Source organism: Argentina anserina, chromosome 2 (assembly GCF_933775445.1).
Source record: "Argentina anserina chromosome 2, drPotAnse1.1, whole genome shotgun sequence".
Taxonomy (NCBI): Eukaryota; Viridiplantae; Streptophyta; class Magnoliopsida; order Rosales; family Rosaceae; genus Argentina; species Argentina anserina.
This window is the reverse complement of record NC_065873.1, coordinates 4,607,653-4,631,620: the sequence shown is the minus strand read 5'-3', so window position 1 is coordinate 4,631,620 and position 23,968 is coordinate 4,607,653. Positions and strand designations below refer to the sequence as shown.

The 23,968-nt window shown below is 35.2% G+C and overlaps 1 protein-coding gene across 1 annotated transcript; it reads right to left on the bottom strand.

The window, feature by feature from the left end:
• Positions 1–1,853: 1,853 nt before the first annotated feature.
• LOC126783064 (uncharacterized) lies at positions 1,854–11,700 on the bottom strand. Its single transcript, XM_050508450.1, has 15 exons — positions 11,362–11,700; positions 10,649–11,054; positions 10,375–10,552; positions 10,149–10,288; positions 8,867–9,722; positions 8,605–8,705; positions 7,800–7,944; positions 7,636–7,704; positions 7,222–7,267; positions 5,793–6,241; positions 5,113–5,192; positions 3,687–3,822; positions 2,900–3,062; positions 2,141–2,223; positions 1,854–2,020 (listed from the first exon to the last, which is right to left on the bottom strand). The coding sequence occupies exons 1-15, from the start codon at positions 11,462–11,464 to the stop codon at positions 1,892–1,894; spliced, it is 3,084 nt and encodes a 1,027-aa protein (XP_050364407.1). The 5' UTR covers positions 11,465–11,700; the 3' UTR covers positions 1,854–1,891.
• Between the last annotated feature and the right edge of the window lie 12,268 nt (positions 11,701–23,968).

Genomic DNA, 23,968 nt, shown 5'->3' with positions numbered 1-23,968 from the left:
GGTAGGAGTATACTACCAACCAACTAATTACAGAAAATTCAAAAAGAGAGAATATAAAAGAGTTGGTCAGCATTTTATTTTTTGTACACCATCAACCATCAACAAATAGTTTAAATTAAAATTTTAATTCAACTATTGCATTTTAACTCATCCATCAACCACCATGAAACGACCTGATCTATTGTTAAACCGGAATTCATCTTGCTATTGCAAACATGATGTTGGGAGTAAAAGGAGAAGAGAGGAGAGAAATGAAAGTTCATTCGTATTACTTGATTGGGAGATATTTTTTCTATGAGTATCATCTTGTCGAGGATTTTTTAATTAATTGTTAATTAGACTTATTTTTTATCACATTATTTCATCTCAACTATTTTAGATATTAGGTATATGTGTAGATTAGATGTACAAATTTTCAGTCAATTTAGTAATTGTTAAGGTATCAAAGTATGCTAAATTAATGAACGAACCAAAACTATCAAACATAAACTATTCAAGTTTATAATGAGTAAATCATATTTATGAATGTCTTAATGATTTTAAATTTTAATGAAATTTTATATGGATAATCTACTCATATATATCTACAAACTAAACAACAAATATCTAAATACGATATTAAAAACTTTGGTGATTCAAAATGGTCCTCAGCTCATTTTTATCAAGATGGTCTTCAATAGAAAGAGTCTCTTACTTAACTACCTTAATTGAGGTTACTCATTACCAAATAATTAATATATATGTGGTCATAGAGGACGTCCGGTCAAGACTCTTCTTTGCTAACAAGCAAATACAAAGCAGGACAAGCTAATACAAAACAGCTGTAGTGCAGATGTAGTGTTGCTGGCTTCCTGGCTGTTGATGACCAATGTGTTGGGTGTGTCCAACACATGATGTCAACTTTACGTCATGTTTACACTTGGTACTATTAATTTCCTTTATCTCAAGTTGATTTTCTCTAGTTACTGTAAATTCAGTTAGATTTTTGACATGTCCCTTTCAAGATATGTATGTAGACACCATACATGGTAATTTTCCATTCTAAATATGTGCTTATGGTCATCATAAAACTACGACAGTACGACAATAACACCATAAAAGTATGTGTTGCAAATCGATCGAGTAAGTAAAATAGTGTGAATTTCAATCCACTTTTCCATTCATGTTTTCTTATTAGGTTTTTGTGGCATCATGTTCTTTGATCAACTCTAAACACAGACACTTCCTTCGTGCGTTTTTATAGGAGCTTTAGAACTTCTCATGGTAGTCCATCTCATTTGTTTTACTACCAAGGGTTGAATCACATTGAAATGAATACAGTTTGAGGATCCAAATTAGAGTAACAAAGATGGGAAAACCACCACCAACTCTGTAAGACACCATGGACAAGCTTCTACTATTTGGTATCCTTTCTTTTTCCGGCTAAAAAGTGTTTTCAGTTGCAACATCCTTGAAGAAACGAGTAACGTTAAATCTGACTACACGACATTAACAAGAATACTCCATGAAGACAAGGTGGTGAGAAAATTGATACTGAAGAACTGCTGATGATTACATTGCAATCTGCAACATGAAAGGATAACCCAGAAACATATACACTAGAGACAGCTGCCTGTACACCCTCTCCCTACCATCTACAATTTTGTACAGTTGAAATGTCAGAGACACTGAAGCTACTTCTCACATTTCCAAAAGAATTTTGTAAATCTTGAGGTCACAGTTCCTGCTAATCTCTAAAACCAAGACCACAGGTAGTGCCACGAAAATCGAATCATATACTTCTTTGTCCCATCCACCTCGGTAAGACACCTACCTGGGTATCTTTCAAAATATGTGATCACAAGGAAGAAAACTAGCAAAAACCAATAGGATGCGGCAAGTATATACTAGTTCACTGTACAGTTTGATCGATGTGCGCCGTCTCGTGAATATCAACAATAAGTTCCCGAAGCTCCGGGAATATTGATACAAGACACAATTCAAGTATCGCATAAGCAAGTTGCTTCACGCATATATTAGACTGCACCACGCAGTAAATTCACAATCAAATACTTGTTTGAACAACATAATATTGTACAACTAAAGGCCATACTAAACAAACTAACTTGCACCAGTAGTTGGAAGCGGGTAAGAAACTAACCTGAGTGAAAAAATATATATCTCTTGCACAACGTCTGTACTGCTTATATCCAACTAAGCTGACTAAGGCTGTTGGAGCTCCATCTGTCAGAATTAGGGTTTAGTTTTTCTTTTCCATGGGAATATTCACAGTAACTTTTCAAAAAATGACATAAATAGCTCTGAACTACAAACTAATTTAGAAAAAACGACATCCTGGATGTATGCTGTCATGTTAGTGCAAGTAAATTAAGTGGCAGAAGACTGTTCCATGTAAAAATAGATATGGGAGTTCTTTTACTTATTCATATTAGTTCACATGTCTGAGTTCATGTGGCAATGGTCAATCTATTTCAAACAGAATGTTCTGAAGTTTGGTTTAATTGCATTACGACCTTCTATAGAATAAGAACTCCTAAGATCCAACAACTCATGAACAGTCTACTGTGATGTGTAACACAGACCAGGAACCCTAATTGAGTCTTAGGCATGTAAAATAAGCCATTGTCAGCCCCAAAACTAATATAAACAAACAAAAATAAAAGTGCAGGCACAAAGACAGACATACAATCTTGTAACCGAAAAAATATAACAGACATATATAACCCAACCTTATAGTACTTTCTTTTATCACCCTAATTGAACAGAGAATATAATTTACTTGAGGCACTTCTGGAACATGAATTATTGGCTAACGAAAAATGTAAGAGGCAGCCATCATCAAAAGTTATCCAAGACAATTAGAATAGTGACCGTAAAGAACTGGCACCAAATTACTCACCAAAGAGCAGCTTCTTCAGATCACTTGCTTTGCGAGCAGCCTCAAGCTGCTCCTCGAAGGAACCTGGTTGACCACCCTTTCTATCACCAAATTGGTTCGGAAGAGGGTTATCGTCTTTAGCATTACCAACTTTAAGGAAGAATGTCCCATTAGGCCACAGCACCTACCAAGATAAAACACATTATACAGGAGTATAGAAAATTCCTCACATTTCTGTTTACAACCTCCAACAGAGAAAGTCATGAAGAAACAGAATTAAGAAAATAATTTAGAAGATGTAAACCTTCACACATGATGTCAATTATAAGCAGAAAGTAAATTTAAACATGGAAACGGTTAGCATCAAGTTCTGCTTTATTGCTCAACTGTAGTATTTATGTGATAGATACAAGAGCTAATGTCAAACTTTGAAACCTTGAGCTAATGTCAATCTACATAAATAAGACATAACTAGAACTGCATATCTTAGGCACATACAATAGACTGCCAGGCAAAGTCGACTCCATTTACAGCTATTTGACAATTAGCACAATGGTTTTGAATTGCATGATACTCAATTTATTATTGCTGTAAATAATTATTTATAGACTAGACTGAATGAAATTGCACAGATAGTGTAGTATAAGTTGCAGCATTTCTGCAATAGGCCGATGATTATAATTTTTAATCCATTTGGATTAGCCAAAACATTGAGGGGGTGGGAGAGAGGGTGGAAGAGTAGGTTAGGAATAGGAACAAGGGATTCATCAAAATAAACAAAAAAGTGTATCAGGGCAGCAGTCCTCACATCTTGAAGCCACCGAATTCCTGAAGCTATAATATCCTCCCTCCGAAGCAATTGTATCTGCCTCAAGAGCCAATCATCTATAGCATCTTCCATCATCAACTGTAGTATTTGTTTTGACATCCAAAAGACTTGTCTTCTGCGTAAGCAAAAGTAAGCATGTTATGACCTCTTCAACAAGTGTGTGTGTGTGTGTGTGTGAATATACACACAAGGCCCCTCCACTAAGGGTCCCTATTTTCGGTCTTTCATAGCGATACACTGATAGCCGTCCAAACCTGCTTAATTGAAATATTACGGCTGAGATTAAAACCTTATATACCACCTAGATACCCAATTCCTGAACCATCTTAATTCCTCTGCTTCTCTGCAACTAATATACCCAGAAAAGATGTATTTACCTTTTGCTTCAATCTTCAATCAAACCCAGAGTTTTGGTGCTCTTTCATTTGGGTTCTCCTTCTCTTTTAATCTTTTCTTCTAATTGTTTTTTGGTGTCATGCATATGTAACTCAAATATGAAAGGAAGAGTATCCAAAATCAAGTTTAATTAGAGATGGGGAATAAGAAAGAAGATTGGTTTTAGGAATATCCTACTTTTATTTTGTTTCACAAGTTGTGACGAAGACATTGGTTGAAATTTCAGAATTGCTTTGCAAAGGCCAAAAAAAAAGAAGCAAATTGGGGTTCTGAAATCTGAAACTGATGATACCTACTGGAAATTTTGAGAAATTGAAGGAAGTGAGCAAATGGGATGTCACAGATCAGACCCGGATAAAAAAAATTGTGAAATAACCAATTTGGACATGAGTGGATTCTATGTTTTAGGTGTCAGAGATTGAAGAAGGAAAATATCTCTTTCTGGGTTGATCCTCGCTGGATGGAGAAGGAATCAAGTGGAATTGGGGTTTGTACGTGTTTACTAGAAGTTTAATCTCAGCTGTGAAATTTTACTTAGCAGATTTGAGTAAAACATGATTAAAGGACCAGAATAGGAATCCCTTACTAGAAAGGCCCTATATATATATATATGGACGTTCCGATTCCGGCGACGGCAGGCTGCAACAGCGCGGCGGACCAGCACAGCCGCACTCCCCACCTCCTGGCGATCCCGTCTGTGCCGGCCGGAGCTCCATCGGCGACCCACGGCGGCCAGAATCTGCAAAAATCAAGTTTCTGGGCAGATTCCGGCGATTTGGCAATTCCGGCCTCCGTGGGTCGCCGATGGAGCTCCACCGGCACAGACGGGACCACCGGGAGGTGGGGATTGCAGCTTTCATGGTACGCCCCGCCGTTGCGGCCTGCCGTCGCCGGAATCGGCGAATTCGTATCTTACGTAAGGTACGGACGTCCGCACCTGAAAATCCTCCTATATATATATATATTAAGAATAAAACATGTTCATGGTTTATTGTGCTTGACAACTCACCTTAGCCATCCCCTTCTTTTAAGCTGAAATACCTTGTCCACTAGATTCAACAGAGGTACAGTAACATTGGGTGGAGTCCACTGAAAGAAACCAAATTGTAACATTTACATCAGACATCATAATAGACATTCAAGTTGTGGTGTTACTAAGCATGTAACCATTGGAGAAATCAATTAAGCATTGATGAGCTGAAAGTACCAGGGTAAAAGTACTGAAAGTACCGATGTAAAACCAATGGGATATTAGTAAAGAATGGTAACGAAGTCCAGAGGCTACTGACACACCCATTCATATAAAAATTGAATCAGATGCAAATCATGCAATTGACCTTTGCCTAAAATACTTCAAGTGGTATAATAAATTCTCCTAGACCTACTCGAATCTATTAAAATCTATCTTTTCCAGTATCTTCCGTCATTTAAATTCTAAAGAAATGCAGCAGACATGAAGGAAAGAATTCTGGGGCAGGTAGGCACTAGTAATGAATTGGTGATACAAACTTTTCACTGAGTCACTTCTTAATAAGACAATGGCCAGATTCTTTATCTAGTCTTAACTTAGCACTAGAAGCCTACATGACAAAACAAACTTAACAACCAAGATAATATTCACGTGTTTTACTGGTTGTAACTAATTCAAGTAGTATAAAAAAAAAGGAACTAAGACGAACATGACAATACCTCAGGTGGCATTCCAATTGGATCCTCCAGTAGATTGGAGGTTACTGGACCATTTCCTCCAGGATAGATATAATTGCCATCCCCAAATTTCACTACTACAGTATCTTTCTTATCCAACCCTCTTGAATGCTTAATCTGACGAGGGTGACCCTTAAAATCCAATTCATTGTCTGAATGCCACTCACTATCCTGCACATTAAATTTGACTTCCACAGGACTACAACTTTCATCTTTTTCGGCTGGCTCATCATCAGAAAAGCTATTCAGTGTTTCCCCAGTACTTTGCCTAGTAACAGCTTCACTTGTCCCTTCTGCATTCCAGGTTAAGTTCAATCCAGGAACAGAAGCTGAGCCCTCATAAATGGACGGACCAGCAACAGCACGCATTAAGCCATCGGAAACCCCTTTGAACTGGCGAACAATATCGTCCACAGCTTCATCCACATTCACTGATGAATTATAGTCACAAGGAATAATAAGAAAAAATGCAAATGTTCAAAAGATTATATAAAGCATCCCGATCAAGATAAACTTCAAAGCCAATAAATCATAAGTCCCATGATTTATTAGCTATTTCCAGAAAGTTGAAAATAAAATAAAAAACAAAAAAAGAGGCCATCTTGGCAGTTTTTAACATTGTACTTTTCTAATATACCATATGAAAAAACATAAAACTTATCAGCAAATAAGGAGTCCACCATAAAAAGCAACAACTACGTAATAGTAATACAGCAGAAAAGGAAAAGAACCAAAAACACACTGAATCCTACGATCGCACGTCCATATAAGTTCCATTTAGTATTTCTTTTTGAGAAAAACCACACATCACAAACTTGGAACCTTGAACTGTTTTATGCTTACGGTTGTGTATATCTTTACATTTATTTTTCTTTATCTATACTCTTATAACCCAAACAGAGCTTGCTAGCCAAAACAAAACATTTTACCAAAAAGTCCCTGATATATTAAAAAAAATTGTGAACAAATAAAATCATAGGGACAATTCAGACAACTGTAAAATACATTTTAATTATGAAAATAAAAGTCAACCCATAACCCCTATTTTTTCTCCCACTACACTCTTTCTGTAATAACCACCCTCTTTCTGGAAAACCAACCGTATTGTTTTTCTTTTATAACAAATAATTTTCACATGCACAGCATATGTGAATGACTAGTCTTTATTTGTTACAACTTACTATATAATTTAAGAGATACTGAAATGAGTAGTTTAAAACAGATAACAAGTCAACAAGCTTCTGACCCAACTAGTACCAAGTGATAGCATCCTCAGCTGCTAAAACAGAAAAGCAATAAATTAAAGAACCAATATCAACTGATAACATTCAAGCCAATATGCCGTGGTAAGCAACACAACAAAACTATCAACAGCAATGACGCAAAAGCCAACCAAAACATGAACACGTACCTGCAAGAGTTCTCATCACCGAGGGAGATTTTCCAAATGAGTAGTTCTAAAACCCAAAAAAAAAGTAAAAGAATAGTTTAGCAAATACTGATAAAATGCAGAATCCAAATGAAGATAAATAACTAGAAAATTCAGAATAATATTTAAATAAGTATCCACCGGACTGGCTTTTGGCTTTTATTCTGGTGCCAATATCATATACTGCAGAACAAATAAAATAATTCTCCTAAACTTTTTTATACTGCCAAACGTTTGGACTTTCTCTTTTCAACTAATCCTTCAACTCCCAGGTTGTCAACTTTCTTAACTTTCATAAAATATAAGCATCAAGGCTCAACTATATTTAGAAGAATACACACAAACACATAGGTGCAACTACGCCTAACAATAAAATATAGTCAAGAAGATAAATACCTTTGAGGTAGCACTTAAAAAATCCCAAACTTCATGCTGTTCAGCCACATTCGCTATCGACAAAAGATCCTGGAAAATACAGCAAAGTTGTAGTGGAAGAATATTTGAAAGGGGGAATGGGAGAAGGGAGGAGGAGAGATATACAGTGAGAATCTATATTATACCTGGAGATATCTGTCAAGCTGGATACATCGCTGATGAACAAAAGCATCCTCTGTGTTTGATGAGAATATCCTTTTGGGGGGCAAATGTAAAGTGTAGTTCGGAATTTCTTTGAGATAACGGTGCAGTCGCTCAAAATTCCTATATCTGTAAATATATCAAAAAAAAATTAAATGCAGAACCACGCTAAAATATGCATATATTATGCGGACCGGTATTCCTAAATTGGAGACTCCATGAACTGTTTTAACACATGAAAACACACAACATGTACATATAAATATTATATGGACCAGCAATCCTATATTGGAGACTTTGGGAATTGATTTAACACTCGAAGTTGTCCAATTATGATGTTTCCATTTGAGATATATAGGGATCCCACTGTGGAACCCCCCCACAGTTGCCCAATGATCTGAACTGCCTACTTTCCAGATTCTCTTTCCAATTCATTTCCTACAAATTCCACTAATTCTAAACCACTGACAGAACAACACTGTATGTTCATTTTCATTATGATAAAATCTAATTTAATTAAAAATTTGCATGAGCAAAACATACAAAATCTATGGTATGGATCCAAGGAGCCACACCAATGTGGTCCTTGCATTTCTCACAGAAGAATATCTTCACTATTTGAACCATACTGCACTTACGAAGTTTGTGCGTAAGAATAATTCACGAAAAATTAGAATTACATAAAAATAGAGTAATTGTGTTGTATTACTATAATTGAGCACTTCAGTCCCATAAAGATTAAAAAACAAAATCAATAAATTCTTATAAAGAAATAGATTAGATCACAACCTCCGTTTCACAAACCAAGTTCTGTTTTCTGCATCTGTCACTGCGATTGAATAAACTGCAAAAGATTTTGACCCAAGTTTTTCAAAATACGCTCCCATAACCTGTACAGATATAGTGGACAAGCAATCAATAGATGCAAACCCAACAAACTATATTCAGCACTTGAAAATTTAAAAAAGAAACAGAAAATTGTATCCATAAGATTACTGCAAGGATGTTCAGAAATATTCATATTCTAAGATTTCACGGAAAGACTGCTTACCCGGCACCTGATTTTGGGAAGTTGTTGTCCTACACTGCGGACTACCATATCGGAGGCACTCTTACCAATATGCCTTTCTACATGCCTGCCAGATTCAGGACTATAGAACTCTGAAATGATGGAACCCCCACCTCCCCCTTGTGTCGATGCTTTTTTTGTGTCAGGTTGGATTTTCAAAGCAGAAGTGCTATTTGATCGTTTAAGCCTACTTTGAATTCCATTAGCTGCAAGATCTCTACTGTCAATTAACTCATCAACAAAATGCCCTTCCTTAGAAATTAATTCTGTGTTGACATCAGAAGAAAACTGTAACTCCTTTTTAGTTGCATCACTAAAATTGGTGTCAACAATTGCCCCATGGGTTAGCTTCACATCAGATTTATCTTCTTGTCCTGTGGAATTATCATGTCTGTCAGCTAGCATTTCATTACCCAAATTTCCAGCAGGTACAGCACTATCCGCTATTGAACCCTTTGGTACAGGTTTCTGAACTCCTGTTATCTTTCTCTTGTGTTCCTTTTTTTTATAGTTTCTTCCTTTTGTCCACATGTTTTCTAAATTTTCAGGAGTCAGAACTTCAGTTCTTCTCTGTGTCGCAGCCTCCATCCCTCGTGCCCAAACAGCAGGCTGTGGCAGCAAATGATCTTCCAGGAATGTTTTATAATCCGACGATGTTTCTCCCTGATTTTCAGTTTTAGCCAAGGTCATATCAGAACTCTGTTTAAAGGTAGCAGATTTCCTCAACGGAGAATCATGATCATATACACCCTTTGCAGCAGACTGATCCTCAACTACATCTTTAAAGATATAATCTTTAACGATTTCCAAAACATATTCAATCAACTCATTGATGTACCTGATTAAAGAAAAAGTGAAAGTTAAAATTCCAATACCTGTATGAGGAGAGAAGACTGTACAATTTTATAACATCTTCCTATGAGATTGAAGAGTAGAGACATATTTCATCATTAATGTCTAGTACACATTCCCCACCTAACTAATTAAGTGTGTCACCAGCCTATTTCACGACACACAAAATGTGATATTATATAAAATAATATAACACTGATGTTTTTAAATATGTTCTATCAAATACAAGATTTCTTTTCTTTTTCTTCTTTCCTATGATAAAGGGAAGAACACATAATTTTCACATTGTGATGCTTTTGAATACCCTTACACATATATGGTAATCCATCTAAGACCAATAATACCCTTAACACAGAAAACAAAGAAGAATAATGGCACCGGGGGCAGTTGAAGGAAATATTCAATAACATACCCAGGGCTTGCGAAATTCATAACAGGTTCAATTACTAAGCTTGTTAACAGTTCCCTGGCAATGGATCGAACCACTGGACATTGAGCTTCCCGTGGTCTGAGCACTACCGCTATCACTCCACCCATTAGCCGCTGAAGAAACTGTAGAAGATAAAAGGTATCAGCCTGAATATAAGAAATAAGATCAATATAGATAGCTTTATTCTGTAAAAACACTCCACTCACACCTTGTACTCACTCTCAGGTGATATCAATGCAGGATGAAGGTCCTTGGAAGCCATAAGATGATGTTTCAACCTTTCATCTCTCTCCTTTGAAGACAATGTTTTCATAACATCAACACCTATAGCAGCTTGGTTTCTTCTGAAAAGCTCTATATGATCTCCTATTAAGTCTATAATATCCCTGAAACAATAAGCAGTTGTTATTTACACTGCTTTACTCATAAAAGCTTCTTAGCAAGTTGCAACTAGTTGAAATCTATTGGAAAGAGAACATTACCTTGTTAGCAAGTCTACAAGGTTTATCTCTTTAACTCTTCCTGACACTTCACCAAGAGCATCCATGACAATTGCGTGTATATGCTCCGGAGCCTCCTTGTCTGGTGTGATATCCGAATACCACAAATCAATCACAAAATCCTTCAGAATCTTGTCAATGAAATCTTTCATTGCCTCCTCCACGACCGCAGAACCGATTTTCCTCTTCCATTTCTGCGGCGGCAGCGAAGTAGAAAGACGCGAATCGTTCACAGACAACTGCTTCTTCTCCAAATGGGCCAAATACGTCTTCTGACGAACAGGCTTCGGAGCCTTCCAATGAAACTCCACCTCATTTAACATCATGCGTAGCACTGCAACCAGCAAGATTGCTATCGGTAGATTCATCCACATCGATTTGCTTGTATCTGAAATCCATTACAACAAAATATGAAAATCGCAGCTGTTAACAAGTCAATCAAGCAATTTCCACACCAGTTGTTCACAGCTAAAACCTAAAACTCTCAACACACACATCACAGAGCTTCAAACACAAAGCTTAGCCCAAACACATTGAATTACAGTCCAATTCCTTTTCGAAACTTTTCGCACAAGCAAAAACCTAACGAGTAATCATTAAGCTGCCGGTTCCTAATCATCAAAACCTCCACAGAAAGCAAACAATGCTTCTAATCACATCAAAATTCGTAACACAAAAATTCAAAGAGTGCTTACGCGTCAAGAAGTAGGAAACAGCGAAGACGAACAGCGCCCACCACACGATGCGAAGCTGAACCTCCTCGATCAGATCCTCTATGCTCCTAATCGCCTTCTTCATCTTCACCTAAAACCCTAAAAATTCCACCACCACCAAAATTCGCTGTAAATTTTCGAAATGAAAGACGCCGAGTCAAATTTAGGCGACTCGAAAAGCTTCAACGTCACGCAAGGACGAAGCTGGTGGACCCCCAACCCTCGGAAACGGCTCCACCGAAGCTCTGAGCAAATTTGGCTTCCGGACCAAACCCGAGGTACAAGAAGAAAAATGAAAGAAGACGATTTGATTATCTGGGACTCTTTTAATTTATGCTTCCTTTAATTTTTGGGCTTTTTCCTTTTCAATTTAAACGTTTAAATTTTTTTTTTTTAAGAAAAAGTATTAGAGTATGAGCTGTGGATTAAGCGTTTGTTCGTTATGATCGTTTGGGTGTTGTCCTTGCTTAGTGGGACTAATCAAAGAGATTAAGCAGCGATTATATGCTAGAGACATGGAGGTGTGTGGGACCACTATGCAAGAGAATGAGTTGTCTGCCATGAGAACAGGGGAAAAAGGCGATCTGTGTCCAAGTGTCTTGGCTTGTTATGTTGTTTTTCATTTTTATTCTAGATAGAGTTTTGGCTTTGTTCAAGTAAATAGACCAAACTTTTGAACTAGTCCAAAAATCAGTATCACACCGTATTTGCGGGGAAACAATCGAAACATTATGCAAATACGCGGTAAGCTAAGCTAATATGACTCGTCCATGTAAGAGCCAAGATGTGATTGTTATAGATCGTTTAAAATTGTTGGAGTCCACACGGCTTGTAGATACACTCAAATCACAAAAACAAAAATTTGTTGTTTAATTTTCTGAGATGTAATTGGTAAATCGGTATCACAACAATATCATAAACTGACTAGAAGAAAAAATAGAGGGGATGATTGTCTTTAGGGAGATAATATAAATTAACTGTGTCTTATTTGCTATTAACTCTTTTGTTTAACAGCCTTTAACTAGCTAATTATATATCAGGATAAAAACCCTATGAGGCCGATGCACTCTCTCTCCTCTTGCCCTAGTTCTTCTTTTACTAAGCGGTTGTTAACACCTCCCCCTAGACGGGATAATTCCCAACAAAATTCCCTCTCATTCCGACCACCAAGCCGGCCGAAGTTAACCCAACAAGACGAGGCACTGAGCCGGCAGGGCAAGCCACGCCGCCCTAGCTTGGGCATCGCTGCCAACACAGCCCAAAGTAGATCGGGCACATTTTTCCACATCGAAAAAAGGGAAGCTCTTCCCCCAATACGCCTAGAAAAGCAGCCAGAAACCTCCTAAAAATGGTAACGTGCTCCTAAGTCTTTAACCTACGAACTTGAGTTCTGTCTCGAAATCTAACTTAAGTTTCAAAGAGTCATAAGCCGGCGCACCTCTGGCCCTTGACTTTGACCCCGGTTTCTGTGCAGGTTATTCGAACCAGTGTTGGAGTACAAGCTGCGTGAACAAGACCCCCCCCCCCAGATTTGTACCACAACAGCAACTATAGGGATTTCATTGGTGATGGCGTTAGATCTTGTGAAGACAACATTGATTGGCTTCAGGCATCGAGACAGCCTCGACCTATCCCTCTTTCTTGGAGTAATTGATTTTAAACCCAAAAATTAACACCATTTTCAATATAAACCCACCTTAAGAGTCTTTCAAATTGGTTAAACAAAAAATAACATATAAAATATATGGTGTGAGAAAACAAACTTGCTTTTTAACAAAATTACTATTGCTGCTACATGTACCAATAAATCTAATAAATGCTTGATTGTAACTTTCATCCAAGTTGTTTCCCCATGATTAAAGCTTCTAATCCACCTAAGAACTCTGGGTAAGAGGTAATCAATCACAATATGTCAACATTAATCTCGAATCGTGAGGGAGGTAATCAATTTCAAAATCTTCACAATGAATAGCACCATCATTTTGACTTCAATCTAGCAATTTTGTTGTCGATGCTCGTGAAATAAATGGATTGCACAATTAGAGGATGGTGGGTGGCTTATGTTTGTCTAGGTATCCATTTGAGGATCAAGGACGTGTAATTGGTTTTGTTTTCCGACAATATAGGTACATATTTTTCAGTGTGGAATAGGAAATTTGGTTACTCTATATTTTCAATGTGTTTTGATTGTGAAAAGTAGGGTGATTCCAATAATAGGTAGTGTTTTTAATTTTCTTTCTGACGAATTGATGGTTCCTTTAAAAACTTAACAATACGGGAAAAATTGTTGTTGTTCAAATGTGCAATAGGGTTTTGTGTTTGTAACTTTTGATATAAATCAAGGGTGGCTTCTAAGCATTTAAACCAATGTTACTTTGTTGGCTTTGTTTTATTAGAATTACTTATGTGCAATTGATCATGTGAAAAATTATTTCATGTTTAGAGTTTTTGCATGTTGTGTTTAATATTTTCTTTATTTCTGTAAAACTAATTTTTGGAGTGGTCCTTTGTTTATAAGCTCTTGTTTATTTTTATGCAACACACGATCAATGTTTTTTAGATTGTGGGTTGTCTACATCTACATTCATGAAATTTTATTAACCAAAGCTTATTCAAATGTTATGTAGATCACAGGAAAATTGTGTGTTTTTGTCCGTACTAGAGCTGGAGAACGTTTGTAGCTAGGAGAAAAGGTCATTCCTCATTGTTCAGTGGATAACATTGGGAAGAGGTATGAATTTTTTTTTAACTGGCCTTGTTAGATGAATGTATAGTATGTTTTTGTTTTGGTGATTCTACCAAATATGTATGTTTTGATGTATGAGGTATATACACTTTTAATCTACCGAATAGGTGGGAGGATCAATATGGCACATATTGAGCAGATTCAAAGTACATGTACCTCACCTATTGTTATTATGTTGTCAATGTATATAGATGTTTAATTGTAGGTGTATGAGGTATAGGTAATTTAGTAGGTAATGTAATTTGCATTGAAGTTTGAGGTAAAATGTTATATCCTACTAAGTATTGGAATTTGATTGGTAGGTAATATTATTTGTTTTTGTTCAAAATGTATACATAGAGTGGGAGGACCAATGTTGCACATGTTGAGCAGATTTCTAATACATGTACCTCTCCTTTAGAATTTTCTGTTTATTAGGTATATATAAGTTCTGTTAATCTACTGAATAGATGGGAGGATCAATGTTGCACCTATTGAGCAGATTTTGAGTACATGTACCTCACCAAAAAATTGTTATTACTATTGTCAAGGTACATAGTTGTGTAGTTGTTCATTTATTATATATTGGTAATTTAGTTCTATACGTAGAGTGGATATATGTGCCTTACATGTAAGTTAATTTAAATCTTGATTTTTTGTTCTTTATCTACAAATTGTGTCTTTTTTTTATGGTGAAAGAGTATGCTCACCTAGAGTTTATATGTGATCTACTAAACTTGGGCACCTTATGACTGATGAATTAAGAACATAAGTTATTAATTCAAAGCTACAAATGCTGGAAATCACACCATTCACTATTTTGTTTAGAGCTTTTTATGAGCGGCAAATAATTGAATCGGCATGTAGGAAGTCTGATTGTGACATTGTTTTGCTTTTGAAATGGTTTGACAATGGTAACAATTATATCCACAATGGATTTATTTGCACCTGAAAGAGAATGATACATCATTTGGACATCCATGTCTATTTGCAGTAAACACTCTGAGTGACCTTCAAATGCATACTCGAATTCGACATCTTTAGCACACAAAAATTTAAATCTTGAACAAATTTATTCACTAATATCCTTGTGTAGTAGTGTGACTGTAGATCGGGAATGTAACATTTTTTGAGTTATAGCACGACCTTGTGATGATTGTACCCAACATCACCTAAGAAAAACACATTTCCTATTTTACACGATTACTCTATTTACTCTGAATCTAGAGGCAATATCATAAACTAATATTTGAAGAATGATCAGTAACTAAATTTAGAAATTAAAATGTAGGCTAAAAATTGACATACCATGTACCTTGACGAGAGGAACAAAATAGCATGTCCAAGGAGAGAAAATAGAAAACGTTTGGTTATAAGGAGATAATGAAAGTGATAACATAATGAACGTGACAAAAGACTAAATAGAAGTAAGGAACATGAACTAAGGGCCAAAATTAAAGCCCATTATGGAAAAATTCAACATTAATCGTCTTAATTAAGGGGAAAATTGAGAAATGTAATTATGAATTTATTAGTTCCGTTTCATAATATAAATCCTAAAATTCCTCTAAAAAACTGCAAATTTTATTAATGTTGACCCGATAAATTATCTGCAAATAGAAATAACTATATGTGTTAACTAAAATAGAAAGTTGTTAGTCATAACTAATTTGAATGAGATGTTTCATATTTTCAACCAGACGGGTAGAAACATGAAACCATATAAAATGTAAAAATAATTACTAATTGAAATAAAACCTTTTAATAAAGTGAAAATAATTAATTTGGGTATATATTGAAAAAAGTTTTAGGTGAGAGTCTAGATTCAAGGGGAGGGTTGAAAAATGAGTTTATGTATAATTTTCTCCTTTTTCTTTTCTCCCCTCCAATTGTTAAGGCAAAGATTGATTTTTTTTTTCAATTCCGATGGAAAAAGTATCGGGTTGTAGATAGCTCCATGGCCTGTGATGGCGGCGCGGCTGCAATTGGAGATCTAGTTGTCGGGGTTTGGCAACCTTGTGAGAGTTTGGTGTTCTTTCACGCCGTGAAGATAGATGATGGCTTTAAGTTAATCATCTTTGATAGGAGGCATCTGGTTGACGATAACATGTTTTTAGCTGGCAGATCTAATGGCTGGGTGCAGGATTGCATGCCCAAATCAACTGAGCCTTAACGTTCCTTTGGGTCCGGTTTGGTGCTTTAATCTTCGAGTGTTAGTCAAGGGATTTAGTTAGGATTGATCCTTGAGATATCCCTTATGAGTAGGGTGGTTCTGGGTTTTTTCAATAAGTGAGTGTAGTCTTGCATTTAATGACACTTTTCTAACTAGTTCTTCTTGGATTCATGTCATGGTTTATCAACATTGAGACTCTTAGGGTTTGGTTAGATAAGTTTTAATTTGTTTCACATGGTTCTAATGTCTCACAGTCCTATAAAGAGCGTATGTTCCATGTTTATGTAGACTTTCCTACTTATCAATATATTGACGATATCGTCGTCTTTTAAAAAAAAACTCTTTTGTTTCCTTCAAACTTAGTTTGTAAAGATAAATGGAAAACTAAAATTAAGATCCAATGAAAATGCGTTAGAGTAAGTTATTAGTTAGTTTTAAGTTGTGTAATCTTTTCAACAAGAATGTTGTATTGAAAGAGCATAATAATTAATTTGGCTACATTTCTTGGTTGTAAAAATGAGATGGCAAGCACGATAGTACATTAGCCAAAAAATAAGTGTTATCTATCCCAACTCTTAAATTTTGACTACATGTAGCTCCATCAATTTACTATTCATCAACAGAGTATCTCGACGATCAATAAAGATATCCTCAAAGAAATGTATGCATCCTCAAGTAGAAGATGAAAATGAAGAGCATCTCCAGTAGTATAGCTATAATTTTAGCTGAATTTGGCACCAACTAAATTTAAAGTAGCATTTTATTGCAGTAGTATTACTACATTTATTTGACAAGTTCAATTTTAGTTATTTTCTCTCACCTTAATGGACAAATTTGACCATTTTTAAATTATCAATGTTTAAAATTCAGTTTACTACCTTGAGGTCTGGGTCATTAATCACTTGTGTCCCTATTGTTATTTTTTAATCACATATGCCCTTATTCTTTCAAAACTCATCAAACGCGGAGAAAATTTCAAATTCCCTCGAGAAGTGACGTAATCATCCGAAATGGATAGGACAATGGCCCACATTGTAGTCAGAAACCCCATTATAAGGGTAAACTCGTTAATTAACCCCTTTTTGGTTAACAATAAAAAATATGAAATTTCCAACATAAACTGTAGCAAAACATTAAAACTTGTGTTTATAATCTTGTTCATGCTAAAAAAGATGAAAATTTCCAAAACAAAACTGGACCTTGCACAAAAAGACCAAAATGAGACAATTTACGGAAATAAACATATATAGATAGTCCTATAGATAAATGACAACCAAATATATGCTTATTGTTTGTTTACATCCTTGATAATAAAATGTTTGTTCACATCCAAAAATTAGCATAGATGCATCATGTTTGTTTATATCCAAAAACTAGCATAGTCTGCCCATAAGTTGTACAACTTGTAGTCCTAATCATATTGAATCAATTAAAAGAGACCTAGAAACCTACATATAGTAGTACAGAGTTGCGCAAAAAAATTGCAACTTTCATCTTTAGTTCCTGATTTTGTTCGTTGATATTGCATCCTCTAGTTTCCATCATTATTACCCTTAAGTCTCACTGCAGATCTTGATGAACCTTGTGTTGTAGTTGAACCAACTTTTGGTGGTCTTTCTCTCCTTGTAGGTCCTTTTGCTGCTGCATTTGTTACAGCCTTTAATGCATCTCTTTTTTCCTACAACATGAACAAATCGAACTCACAATTAGATTCAACAAATTGTTGAAAAGAGAAAAAAAAAACAAACTTTACAATAAGAAGCACATGACTCTTTGACTTTGAATATTCAAATTGGATTCAAATAAGAAGCTTGAAACTTTGTATCAGAAGCATCTCAATCTTAATAATTCATATATCTTCAAGCTCACTTTGAAAACCCTATAAATTCTCTACACTCCCAAAATTCAAAAACCCTAAAAACTACTACAGTAACCCCGACCCCTTTCAAAAAAAAAAAACTCATACTTCCAATTCAATACTAACATCCTAATTAAACACTTACCATATTCGGGTACTTGAGTTGTTCTCCATTAGTTAGTCGCGGTATCTACTATTCATCTCTCTAACTTTCTTGATTTTAGGTCTTCAATCAGGGTTCCTAAATCTCAAATTTTTTATTTGGCCTCATCAAACTTGGTTGTCGATCTAGGTTCTTCAGTTTGGAGAGAAATTTGGGTTTAGAATTTTCGTTTTTGAAGAAACTTAAGAGGGGTTGGCTAATTTCTATTAAGATTAGCATATCTGGGTTTAGAATTATGTTTTTAGTTTGGGAAAAACAAAATGAGGGCGTATGGGGGGAATGGTATATAGAGATATTTATGCATTTTTGACAGAATTAGGGTTTTAGATTTCAATGTGGGCCTTTGTTGTCCCCTCCACGTTAGATGATTACGTCACTTTTAGAGGAAATTTGAAAATTTTCTACGCTTGATGAGATTTTGAAAGAATAAGGGCATACGTAATTAATAACAAACAATAGAGACGACACAAGTGATAAAAGACTCAAACCTCAAGGTAGTGAACTAAATTTTTTCCAAAAAATAATTACTTAACTAACAATGCTGTTGGAACTCACATTTGCAAAAACATTGACATATTTCAATTCAAGAACTATTGTTGAAGACGCTCTGAAATACCAAGAATGCACACCACTCTAAACCATACCATAATTTGGAAACGATAAACAAATAAATAAAATTCAATTTAAGGCTTTAATCACAAGGTATCGATCTCGTGCGTCAAATAATTCATTATAACAGAAAGATAACTCTTCACTTTTCCAACATGGTGACTCTAATCTAATTTGCTTTAATTAAACGTGATCTATGGAGCAAAGCCCAGCTTTCCCTCCGAGAAAAAAAACATCTCTTTCTTTTCTTCGCAAAATGTCGATTTGGTTTGAGCTCTCACTTCGATTTGATGAATTAATTCTCTTTAAGAAAGTTGTGCAGGTTTTCACCCAGGTGGCTTACATAAACCACAAGATGCCAGATTCCATGTTCGCTGAAAATCTCATCCCAAACGCCTCTAATTTGGTTTTAACTCCAAATGAGGTGAATTTGATATCGATAAACTACTTCTTCCAATATTCTCAAAGGGTGATATCGCTTTTAATGACTCCATCGGAGGATTGGGTGCTCTGCAGACCGCACGTTATCGATTGATCTACACAGCTTGAAGAGCATACTGGAAATGAACAATAATGATGGTGTTGATGATCATGATCATTCAATCACTTTTTTTTTGTTTGGAAAAGAAACTGAAGATCACCTATTCTATAGGTTTGGTAATATTCTCATCTCTTCTAGTCTTTCAGTAATTTCAAGATGGGATGAGATTGAGATAAACCTTGGATTTCAAATGTCTGCTTATTTCCTGAGGCTTGACTTGACAATAGAGAACTTTCACAATCTTGTAATGGAATAACATTTGCACGTGTTTACAGTTCATGCCAAAGCTGCAAACAAGAGTTGTGTTCAGGGGAGGAAATTATGAGATGGACTTCAAAAAGTCCAGGGATTGTGAGATTGAGATGCATAAAGATGTGTTTCCATATGTGTTCAACTTTGATCTGTAACACAAGAGTGTGTTTCTCAATGCAGCCATTCTATCAGACTAGGTATGGATACTTGTGTCTCCTAATACAAACCCCGTGCTCTGCTTCCCTATTAAGGGCCTCGATAAACTGATGTTGACAACATCCCATGTGCCATCAGTTAGTACTTGTTAGTTCGATTGTGAGTACTATTTTAAAAGTTGCAAGTGGAAGATGTCTGAAGCAATAGATACATAGGTGCTGGAAATGACTATGAACTTGCATTTCCTTATTAGACTACTTACATAGTCATCTTTACTTTGACAGACATAAAATATGCTTATATATAGAACATTACCATATTAAGATTGCCAAGTTTTCTTAGAGTAATGTTCAAATAAAATAAAAAACTTGATATAGTGTATTGGTGTAGGAGAATCTGGTGCAAAACATATTCATTTTTATGTGGCATACAACCTTCATGTTTTGTTCTATATATTGTTATTTATCTATCTTCCTAACATATAGGTGCCCCTTGAATACACTTATATCCTATAATTGTAGACCTTGAGAAGTTGAGTCGAGTATCAAATGACTTTGAGGCTGAGGTATTTTCCTATATTTCTTATAATTATTTTTATGATTAAAAGTGTTTGTAATTTAAATTCTTATATGCAAATGTGCATTGCTATTCATTTTTATTGTCATTTTTCTAAATTCCCTGTATAATATATCAAGTAATGAAATAGTATTTAAATAAACATTAGGTATAAAATGAGACCTCTAGTTTCAGTGTAGTGTTAACATTATTAAGAATTTGATCTACATAATTATTAGAACAAGAACTAACTAACTAGCTTATGAAGAGTCTTGATATTTATTAATTGGTTGTTGGTTCATCTTGAGTTGTAGTTAGTATATATCTTGTATTATAAATTTAAAATATAATAATGTAAAGTATTGTATAGTAAGTGAAGGTGTTAGTTGATATATTTTTTCAATGTAGATTTAGCTGCTAACTTTACCTTGAAAAAAGTGTTACACACTGATGTTATATCAGCGTGTAATACCCCAACAACACATGTTATAAAGGGCATTGATCACTTATTACTTTAAGTTGCGTCTATTGTCACTCGACATTCTTCCTTGTTCACCCCATATGAGGTATTATTCTTAGATAAAAATCATAAATATTGTAAAATCACACAGCTAAACAAAGGTCAAACTAAAATGAATATCTCTCTCATATTTCTTTTACTTCATCCTACTATACGTCTTAAGTTATTTTTTCTACTCAAATTTCTTCGTGACCTCTTCTCTTTTTACAAATTTCATTCTTTTTTTCTTGCTACTTTCTCTACTTGAACTATATATGGTGACAAATTGAAGATTAGAAACCAAGACCTTAATTAGAATAAAAATGCAGGAAAATAGTTGTTGATACCCAAAAAAAAACACATATATGCTTTATGCATATTCCAAGGGCCATAAGAATATACACATGCAAAACTATATTACAAAAGATAAAATATTACATATTCTCTCAAATCGGCATGCCACGCACGTGGACCCAAGCCACACTCATGCTCTTGGGGCTTACAAATTTGGGTGTGGTATGGGAGGTAACAGGAGTACATGAAACCCAGTTTAGATTTTCGGTTATTATCGATTTTGGACTTGGAACCAAAATCGAGGTTCAATAGCCTTAATCTTTACATTGGAATGTAAAAGATGAGATCATGAAACCCACAAGCTTAAACACAATACATGTTTTTTACCCCGCAACAATTATTTTCTTCTAATCTAAATATAAATCTCAGCCAACTCCCTTTTATTCTTATCTCTAGCTAGCTATAAACTATTTCAAATCCAATAAGATATATTATCAATTCCAACACCATGATTATGACCACACAATAGCTTTATGTGAGAGATGTGCAACACAATCCCGTATATCATGAACAATAGCACAATATACACCACCTGTAAGACTAGTGGTCCTTGTCTTGTTCTGCATATTTGAACTTTGCCATAGTAATCCTCTTTATTGTCCAGTACATTTATCCACTAACATGTGTCTTGGCCTCACCTCTTCTAACTTATAAACTGAGGTTTCTTCCTAGCAGCAAAACAACTTCCCAGCAATAGAACATAACCTCCCAGCAGCATAGCCTATGAACATGTATCTTTCAAGCGAGCCTCAAGCAATAAGCCAAACACTCATAGCCTTCCTTCAAAATCTTTTTCAAGCTCTAAACAAGCCTTAAACCTATTATAGACCAACAAAATCCATTATTTCCTTGCTCTAGTAGAATCACAGCAGTGAACATCTTCCTCCATTAAACATCTCATCTTCTGCAATTCATGTGCTCCTAGCTCCTCCTATGTCGCATGCCTTTTTGCAAGCTTTTTCATGTATTTTGCTCATTGTCAAAGCTTTATGAAGTCCATGCCAACACATAACACAAAAACCAAGTCAAAGCAGCATGATAATTCTACTATAGGGGAATTATGGAGAAAACACTACAAAACTCTTATGAAGCTTTGGGCCCAGTCCTAAACTCACAAGGGAGTACAAGAGGCATTCAAGGATTTCAGGTTGCCCAAGCAATTCTAAAAGTCTCTGTACAAAACACTCTCTTACGATAGCATATATCAAGTAGTCATATGACAAGCTGATAGATGTGTTATGCTTAATACTAAATTTTAAATAATTATTTAATTTTGTTTATCATTAATTCTTTATATATGTTTAGTTTTATTATATTTTTTTAATTTAAAGGATAAAAGTGGAATATTTGGGTTGAAATATGATTGTGGAGTCAACAAAGAATATCGTAGTGTGGTAATAGCCGCACCCTTACTTTATTAGTGGTTGTTCGAGTGCTAATGTCACTACACACTCTTATCAGTATGTATTGTCCCCAATATAGACTAATGCTATCAGGGTGTAATAGGAAAGTTTATAATAGTTTGACATTGAATATCATTCTCACTATACTTTTGGGTTTGCTTGAATGATAACAAAAGCTTAATACATTTTTTTCAGAAATTTGGAATGGTTTACATTATCATCTTTTGATTTACTTATTAGTAATGTTTTAATTAATCGTGGTTTGTCTGTTACAATTTTTTTTGAAGTAAAGAGCTAGTCGATTAATTGATACAATCATAGTACTAGGTGTCTAGGTGAAGCAAGACATGTCATGATGTTCAAGAACACCGTAAATTACAGTGCATGTGTCATGACATGCATAAAATAACGAAACAAAAGTTCATGAGAAAAGCAAGTAAACGACTATAGTCCACGAAAGGACATTATTGAAAGAAAAATAACCTACAACTGCTACAAGCTCAATAAAAGACATTTAACTTGTTGAAAACTGGCCTAAGACCTCATGGTGTACCTTGCAACCAATTAGAATAATTTAGAACCTTTTAAAGAGCTTGTAGGGGTCTTAAGCACAAAAATAAACACTAAATAGAGGCTCAACATGTAACATCCTAAGTCTCTATTTTATTTATTAGGACAAAAAAAATTACTTCATAACTATTTTAACTGTTATACTTTTACCTTTTCTGAAGAAAAAAAAACTAACAAAAGAGTATGAGCTACTAGAGAAAGGTAAGCTTGAGAGAGATACCAGCTTGGTAATTAGGAGATGGCTTAAGAGAGTGAAGTTGAGGTATGAAGTGGATTTGAGAAGCAATGGGATTGGAGGAAGGAAATCTCTCTCAATCCTTTCCTTATTGGCTAAGTAGAGTCGGTGTTTTCTAATATATTAAGATAGTGAGTGAGGCAGAGGGAGATGGGAAAATTGGAAGGGATTTGTTAGCTCCCAAGCTTAGTATTTTTCATCTTAAGGTAGTTCTTGAAGTTTGAAGTCAAATTTCTCATTCATATGGTTAGATTAAGTTGAATCCATTTTGTTTTCGTTTTAGATTATTGTTATATGCTTAAATATATTGTTTAGGTTGAGAAATTGATTAAAGTCAGTGGGTTTCGATTTGGGTTCTTGAGGTTGAAGCTCAAGAACATTGTTCTTGAGTTTTGGGTGTTCAAATCAAATTTTGGGTGTTTTTGATTTATAATTCATGAAGTTTAACATGTTTGTTAGTTTTCGGATTCAATTAACTCTATTCAAACACTATTGT

Coding starts and splice junctions, on each gene's coding strand:
- LOC126783064 (XM_050508450.1), bottom strand. CDS start 11,464: ATGAAGAAGGCGATTAGGAGCATAGAGGATCTGATCGAGGAGGTTCAG. Junction 8,706..8,866: donor TTCCCAAAATCAGGTGCCGG/GTAAGCAGTCTT, acceptor ATATCTGTACAG/GTTATGGGAGCGTATTTTGA. Junction 6,242..7,221: donor GGTGATGAGAACTCTTGCAG/GTACGTGTTCAT, acceptor ATAATTCATCAG/TGAATGTGGATGAAGCTGTG.